Source organism: Thalassophryne amazonica, chromosome 16 (assembly GCF_902500255.1).
Source record: "Thalassophryne amazonica chromosome 16, fThaAma1.1, whole genome shotgun sequence".
NCBI lineage: Eukaryota > Metazoa > Chordata > Actinopteri > Batrachoidiformes > Batrachoididae > Thalassophryne > Thalassophryne amazonica.
Window position 1 is genome coordinate 11475274 of NC_047118.1, and position 8324 is coordinate 11483597.

General features: G+C 42.6%; 1 protein-coding gene across 1 annotated transcript; it reads right to left on the reverse strand.

Annotated features, from left to right (window-relative positions):
- Nucleotides 1-40: 40 nt before the first annotated feature.
- On the reverse strand, nt 41-7803 carry ccdc43 (coiled-coil domain containing 43). Its single transcript, XM_034191036.1, has 5 exons — nt 7602-7803; nt 3410-3503; nt 1659-1791; nt 1460-1515; nt 41-1357 (listed from the first exon to the last, which is right to left on the reverse strand). The coding sequence occupies exons 1-5, from the start codon at nt 7773-7775 to the stop codon at nt 1170-1172; spliced, it is 645 nt and encodes a 214-aa protein (XP_034046927.1). The 5' UTR covers nt 7776-7803; the 3' UTR covers nt 41-1169.
- Between the last annotated feature and the right edge of the window lie 521 nt (nt 7804-8324).

An 8324-nucleotide genomic window follows, 5' to 3' on the forward strand; every position in this document is an offset into this window, starting at 1 on the left:
ACTGTGCCCACCACTGAAACTGAACCTGATCAAACTCTCATTCCTTTACAAATTAGATGTCACCAGTTCACACTTAGAACTCAAACCACAGTCTACTCTGTAACATTCCTGTGTGACCATACATTTTTGTCCACTAAATCAACATCTGGCCTAATATATCCATGAATATACAAGCACAGGATTTGGAACACTCAGCTTTGATGCTGACATTTGAGTTCTGATCCTGATGGTTAGCTGCCATCTCTCTAACTCTAACCACCCTACCATAGTTTGGGTTTCATTCTGCAACTAGAACCAACATAATCAGGATCGAGAGGTAGAGCCCGATCTTTGCGCCTCATTGAAATTGGACCTGAAATGATGGTGGCTTTGATGCTGTAATCTCATCTGGATCCACCTCCTGATCAGGTTCAAAGAAGCCAAGATCAAAGGCAAAAGCTGCTTGTTGATCTGGTTTCATGCAAAAACTGAATCAGATCTTGCTTCTCCCAGGCTCGAGCTCTCCACCAGATTGCACTGAGATCTCTTGATATCATTCTGTGGCATCTTGCTGGTGAACCAACTAATTACCAGACAGATAAATGGCAACAAAAATGCTTTTGGTGGTGGTAACTAGAGAACAAACAGCCCTTAATCAGCCTGGAGTGCAGGTAAGGACTGTTTTGCTAACGTATGGTTGGGGGTGTTTTCCCCATTAAAGTACAAATTACACTGAATCAATGAGATGCATAATAAAATACAAAAAAAAAAAATGATCTTACATGATCTCAATCTAGTCTCCCTACAAATCTGTTCATATGCTTTTGAGATATCATGCATCAAACAAACAAAAACAAACAAATATTAAAGCCTTGTTGGAGATTATTACCACCAACTAAAGATTTGCAGCTTTTTTCCCTATAAGACAGTATTTTGTATCAATTTTCACTGTCCAGGAACAGAAAAAAAAAAAAAACTAATTCATCAGGACTTTGAGCTTTGACAACATCCAGAACTTTGTTCTTTACAGATACTCAAGAAATGCACAACATAACTGACAAGGACGGTGGGACATGTTCCATATTCTCAAACTACAGGCGTCGAGGTCTCGTAAAAAAAAGGCAATTATCGTTTTCCATTTTTTCTTTTTGCAGAACCTTTTCATGTCAAAGTGTCCTTTCATCTGGCTTTTATCTTTTGCGTTCACCTTTCTGTGTACGCTTCTTCTCCTTCTCTTTTCTGTCTTGTTTAGCGAGTTTGTCCTTCTCTCGCTGCATCTTGTCCATTTCCTTCTTCTTCTGGGCGTCTTCACGAGCTTGATCGCGCTTTTGCTTTTGTCTGTTCAGAACTTCCTCTACATTGGTGTTCCTGAACAGGGCTGACACTATGAGTCAAGGACGGCTTAATCAACGCAAACTTGCATGGCTTCGTAATCATTGGAGTAAATGAAGGGATGCGTGTGCAGCTTTAAAAAGGATACATTTATCATTTCCAGGAATGTTACCTCCACTTGTTTGCTCCTCATCTTCATCTTCAGTACTTTTGTCAAGGAAAGAATAGACAAGATGAGGGACCTTATTTATACACTGCTTAGGATTCATACTAAACGTGTACATATGAGCAAAAGTCAAAAATGGAGTATGAGAAAACAAGTGTATAGTTTGCAGAATAAAGGATATTCCTCTTCATCTGTTACATTGGCATACTGAGCAAGGAGGGCTTCCTTTGTTTTCTTCGAAGACTCCGACACCTTCTGTTTGACCACAATCTGAGCCTGTTTTTCTATCATAGTGGCGATGGCTTGGACCTCCACTACAGAAGAAGAAAACCATCAGGAGCTTTATGTTCAATCAAACACTTATTATTACCACCAAGACAGCAGAAATGATTCATATTTGTGTAGCTATGATACAGTCAGGTGTATAAATAGCTGTACAGTCTTTACAAGAAATTTCAATTTATTTCATTTTATACAGCACCAAATCACAACAAAGTTGCCTCAAGGTGCTTCACACAAGTAAGGTCTAACCTTACCAAACCCTAGAGCAAACACACAGGCCACAGTGGTAAGGAAAAGCTCCCTCTGGTGATTTGAGGAATAAACCTCAAGCAGACCAGACTCAGAGGGGTGACCCTCTGCTTAGGTCATTCTAACAGTTACAAGTTTTTTTTTTTGTTTTTTTTAAACAAAGTATTACAAAGGTGAAGAAACAAAACAGGAAATCAAAACAACATCTGCTGCCTCAGGTTCAGGTGTGGCATCTCGCGGTCAGTCCAGCATCCCGTTGCCCACCGACGCCAATCCCGTATAATGCCCTCCACACCTCGGACAGAGAGAAAAAGAGCAGAATCAGTTGGCCGGATAAACTACACCTAAGGTATAAAGTATCAGCGGTAAATTGAGAGGAAAGCAGAGAAAATACTAATGTGATCACCGACCACTAGCCCAAAGCTTCACTAACAAACCCAGAAATTAGATAAAGTTAAGACAGAGACTGGATACATTGCAAATAAAATGAATTTAAAAGGATAGGAAGCATATTTCCATACTATGCCAGTATCTTAGACATACAAAAGGGAGAATAAATGCATCTTAAGGCTGGACGTGAATGTCTTGACAGAATCTGTTTTATCTCCATAGGGAGATCATTCCATAAAGCAGGGGCATGATAAGAGAAAGCTCTGTGACCTGCAGATGTTTTATTCACCCTAGGGACACAAAGCAGTCCTGCACCTCGAGAACGCATAGCTCGGACCGGTACATAGGGTCTGATTAGGTCAGCTAAGTAGGGAGGTGCCAATCCGTGAACAATTTTATAGGCTAGTAGCAGAACCTTTAAATCTGATCTCACAGGTACAGGAAGCCAGTGAAGAGATGCCAAAATGGGTGTAATGTGACATGGCAGTCCTCTAAGGATTTTATGTGTATGAGATTACCAGCAGTTATTGGCATGTATAACTGAGTATCATCAGCATAGCAACGATAGGTAAACCCAAAACGCCGCAATATGTGCCCAAACGCAGCGCTGACCTAACACAGAGGTCTCAAACTGATTCCAGAAAGGGTCAAGAGGGTGCAGGTTTTCTTTGCAACCACCCACTCCACCAGGTGATTTCACTGATTAACATCACTTTGAGTAGATGAAATCAGTTTGAATATGTTCTAAATGTAGACTGCAGTGGCTCAAAGACATTATTCTCAGTAGGGTGGTCCACGAGCTGCTGTTAAAACAGTTTTAACAAAATTTTAGAACAAAATGACAGATTTGATACTGGACTATAATTTTTCCAATATACTAGGGTCAAGATTAGATTTAAGTAATGGTTTAATCATTGCAGATTTGAAACATTTAGGAACAGAGCTGATGGCCTCGGATAAAAACACTTTTATCCCTTCTAACTCTTGGATGACTTCTTGTTGCATAAATACCATCAGAAGCAGTACGCTTGGTCGCTGATCGGCTGCAATACTCCGCCCACTCCGTGAGGATCTGTTGGCAGACGTCAACTGCAGAGTCCTCATCCTGCACACAAAACACAAAAACGGACCTCAGGCTGGTTTCGGCAAAGCAGTAGACAAAAATCACAAAACCTCAGAGCTTCACACTGAGTTTACTAAGTCAGCTGTCAAATGTCATTTCACCTCATGTCTAATAGCTGCAGTACAATGTTCTGACACTATGTGGTGCACCAGTTTCAAAATAGCATTTCTGAACTGTTGCATACCTGTCTGGGTAATAATACATAAGATGTACTGTAGTACTATTAGTGAACCCGCTATAACTTTTCTCTGATTAACCTGTGGTGTGTTTTCAGGATAAACTGCTTAGTTACTTAAACTTATAAAATGTCAGAAATCTGGATCCAAAGATGTTCAGTGTGCAATAACAGAGAAAAAAAAAACAAGATCTGTACAGCTGACTTGCTTGCATCAGTAAAGCATTTTTTGACAACACGTGATCATTGATCGAAATAGGTTCACGTTTTTGTCAATCAACAAACCGTTTCAGCATGAGATCTGATCTGTGCAGATGCTTTTGATCCAGAGTGATTCACAATTCCAGATTTCAAGCGATGTCAGGAAATTTCGTGCCATGTGACACCTGATTGTGTGGAAGGTTGTGCACAAGGGCGCACTAGCACACACTGATCAATCACTCAACTTTGGTTTATGAAAATCTACAGTCAGATACTTTTTAATTGTTAATGTATGAACAACAACCCCCCCATCCCCTTTTCAGCTTGGAAAATATCAGGATTTACAGTTGTGTCCAATAGTATTTGGACAGTGATAATGTTTTTGTGATTGTCTCTTTGGAAAACACTATAATAGAGTTGAAATGAAGTAATAATGATGTGCTTGTAGTGTCGACTTCCAGCTTTAATTCAAGGAGTTCAACTTACATGTTGTGTGAACCACTTTGGAATTACAGCTATTTTAATGCACATGACCAGGACCAGGTTTGGATGCAGTTTCCCATTGAAATAAATGGGGAAACTGCATCCAAACATTTGACTGGTAGTGTACATTCTCTCCATTCTCAGAGCCCAATCATACTCAGTGACTTGGAAATATTCGCATGTCCACCTCCTGCCTTTACAAAAGAAACTCAGATGGAAAATTTGTGACGTGTAGTTAAAAATAAATAAACAAATCCCATTACATTCAGTATATCCAATTACTTATGGACTGAAAATTGAGCATCTGCATAAAACTGCCCATAATCTCTTTTTTGTTAAGCTGAAATTAACGCTAAAGTCTCCACTACACGCATGTTTCATTTCAACTCCATGTTGGTAGATGAAACTCTGTGCAAATAGTTATGGACCAGGCTACTGATATACGATATATATACAAGGTCTGTGATAAAAAAGCGGTCCTTTTTATTTTTTTCAAAAAATAAATGGATTTGATTCATATGTTTTTACATCAGACAAGCTTGAACCCTCGTGCGCATGCGTGAGTTTTTTCACGCGTGTCGGTGACGTCATTCACCTGTGGGCAGGCCTTGAGTGAGGAGTGCTCCACCCCGCCCGTCGGAATCTCTTTGTCTGAATAGCCGCTGCAGACAGCGCGCGTTGCTTTATCAACATTTTTTCTGGACCTGTGAGGGATATCCGAGTGGACACTTCGAGAAATGAAGCTGGTTTTCGGTGAAAAGTTTAGCGGCTGATGAGAGATTATGGGGTGTTTCTGTCGGTGTAAGGACTTCCCACGGAGCGGGACGTTGCGCAGCGCTTCCAAGCGCCGTCATCGGCCTGTTTCAACCTGAAAACATTCTAATTTAAGGCTTAATTCACCCAGGACGTCGTGAGAGAACAGAGAAGATTCAGAAGAGGCCAGCATGAGGACTTTATGCGGACATTCCACTGTTTAAGGACATTTTGTAATGAAAGACGTGCGGGCAAATTCGCCGAGTTGTTTCTGTGACGACTCGGCGAATCTGTGTGCGCCGCGACAGGAAAAACACCGTGTTGAAAACCATTTGTAAAATTCAGGCGGCTTTTGATGGCTTTCAACAAGTGAGTAACTGAGAAATTGTTTAACAGCTTAGGCATGTTCCAACTTGTCCGTTAAGGTTTCCAACGGAGGTGCTTTTCCTGTCACGACCCCCCGCTGTCGGGTCCGGCCCGACATGCGACTCTGCCCGCACGTTCTTTCATTACAAAATGTCCGTTAACAATGGAATGTCCGAATAAACTCCTCATGGCGACTTCTTCTGAAAGTTCTCTGTTCTGACGACTTACTGGGTCAACAGAGCCTGAAATGTGGAAGTTTTCAACTTGAAACGGCGAGACGCTGCCGCCTCGAAGCGCAGATCGCCGTCAGGCGCCGTGGGCCATCCTTAAAGCGACACTACCAGACCAAAATCTCTCATCAGCCCTTAAAATTTTTACCAAAAACCAGCTGAATTTATCGAATGGTGTCCACTCAGTTGTGCCTTAGTTTTTGAAAAAATTTTTTATCAAACAAAGCAGCAGTCTCTGAGCCATTCCTAAACAATGAAAAAATGATGAGAGGGTGGGCCACTCCTCACTCAAAGACTGCCCACAGGCGAATGACGTAACCGACAGGCGTGAAAAAACTCTTGCATGCCCACGAGGGTTCAAGCATGTCTGATGTAATCACACGTGATTCAAATCCATATGTTTTTTGAAAAAAATAATGTCCGGTACTTTTATCACAGACCTCGTATATATATGTATACACATACAAGTTTTGGTGCCTTGTGCATTTTTATGCTAAATCTTCATGATATTTTCTACATGTTTGCCCCACGACTGGACCAAAGAAGACATCGTGAGAGGTCACTTTGGGGAAACTGCAGCGGGCATATTCCAGTTTCTTAACTGACCATCACAGTTTGAGCAGCATGAACATGGTGAAGGTGAAATTACATAATACGAGCAAAGCGCTGCGCAGCAGCACAAAGCTCACTCTATGGTAGACGAATGCACAAACCAGAAATGGCACAAAAAAAATCTGCCCATGGGAGACGAAGCCACAAACCAGACAACACTGTCGTAAAAAGCTGTAAAAAGCCACAAACCGTTGGTAGATGAAGCCACAACCCGGAAATGACGTGAGATGCTGAACAGCTTCGCTCGTTCATGTCTGCAACATATACATATTAACACACAGTCATAAAAAGAGCAGTCTGCTGGTGTCACCAGCTGCTCTAATCTAGACTCTGTGCTTCCTCACATGATTAATAGAAAATGTACAAAGTGTGCGCAGGTCCAGAGTCGTATCTGTGGTACCAGTCTGTCGCAAGGCCACACACAGACAGCCAAACACACCTACGGACCATTTAAAGTTTTCAGTTTATGTTCCTAACCTGCATTTCTTAGAATGTGGGAGGAAGCCGGAGCACCCAGAGAGAACTCACGTAGACACGTGGAGAACATGCAAACTCCACAGGTGGGAATCAATCCCAAGACCTTCTTGCAGTGAGGCAACAGTGCTAACCACTAAGTCGCCGTACTGCCCTCCATAAGTCACTGCCAGGACAATATCAACTAATACATCTGGCAACTGCAATTCCACCAAGAACGAGGTCTGGATCTGGATCAGAGCCACTGCAGATTTTTTTTTGAAAAAGTGGTGTAAGAGTAGTCGCTATGTGGTATGTGCTATCCTCTTTAACCCACCTAAGATTCCTTAATGTAAGATATTAATTACAAAACTATTCTCGGTGTATCTCTTTAATAGGCAGACAGCAGCAGGGTAACGGTTCCACAGCGTCTGGTCTGAAATTACAATGCTGTGAAGAAATCAGTCAATTATTCACATCATTCCTCTCTCCCTAGGGGAGGAATTTTAAACCCGAATTAAACAACAAGCACCATAAAGTTAAGAGGCACCGAGACATGTTGCCAGGTTTGTGTTAGTCACGAAGAAGAGCCCGTTTTCTGGAAAACAACACATTTTTGAATAGAGTTTGGTGCCACACTGCACGAGCTCAGTCTATGCAGCGCTGCAAGGAATCAAAGTCGATATTTGACTCCATGTATAGCGACTGATGGCTGATCTGAGAGCGGTCCGGCTGATCTGAGAACAGTTTAATGGACAAACAGCGACGACTGACACAAACAGCTGCCATGCCGCTCTGCATATCTACCAAAAACGCTGAGAGAATCCCTTGCAGCGCGTCTTTTTTCTCCTCGTCACTCTCCTCTTCTCGCAGGACTCCTACAATGTAGGTCCCGTATACCTCACGATCCACATCCAAAGAGTCTAAACGATCATTTAACCAAGTTTCAAACTCCCCGGTGTCCGCCACGGGCGCAGCCATCTTGGCTCTGTGGGGTCTTTGGAAGACGCAGGGCTGTCCTGTGTTCCGCCTGAGTTAAAAGTAGCAGTTTGTTGTGGTTCGTTCGCTTGGTTTCAGGGCGGAAAGTTCCCGGTGTCGTGTCAAAGTATTTATCGCCGTCAGAATTTGTATCCCCTGGTGCGGGAGCGACGTTCTGCAGCTCTTTCAACGATCTCCTCCTGCTCCCAGACAAAAATAACAGCATGTTGGTTGTTCAATACATGACATTAAAAAATAAGTTTCATAATCTTTGACGACGTTTAATGCATGCGTGTCTTCACGTCGATTACACGCACAGACACAGAAACAGTGTCCAACATCTCTCCCCTGTAGTCCCAGCAGCTCTGCAGGCTCGCTTCCCTGACTCCAGTCCCTGTTGTGTGGTCCTGTCAGTCCCGTCCAGTTTGGTGGTTCATCCTTGGTTGTCGCAACTGCGCAGTCCTTCCTTAATAAACTCTTGTTTAAACCTATCTGTGTTCCTTACTGCTCCTGCATTTGGGTCAACCACCCAACCCGGTTCCCCGACCATAA

Bases quoted from the DNA above. Each gene is read 5' to 3' on its own strand.
- ccdc43 (XM_034191036.1), bottom strand. From the start codon at position 7,775: ATGGCTGCGCCCGTGGCGGACACCGGGGAGTTTGAAACTTGGTTAAAT. The intron at 1,792-3,409 runs GTATTTATGCAA...CTTCTTCTGTAG, and splicing joins CAAGCGTACTGCTTCTGATG to TGGAGGTCCAAGCCATCGCC. The intron at 1,516-1,658 runs ATATCCTTTATT...TGACAAAAGTAC, and splicing joins AATGTAACAGATGAAGAGGA to TGAAGATGAAGATGAGGAGC.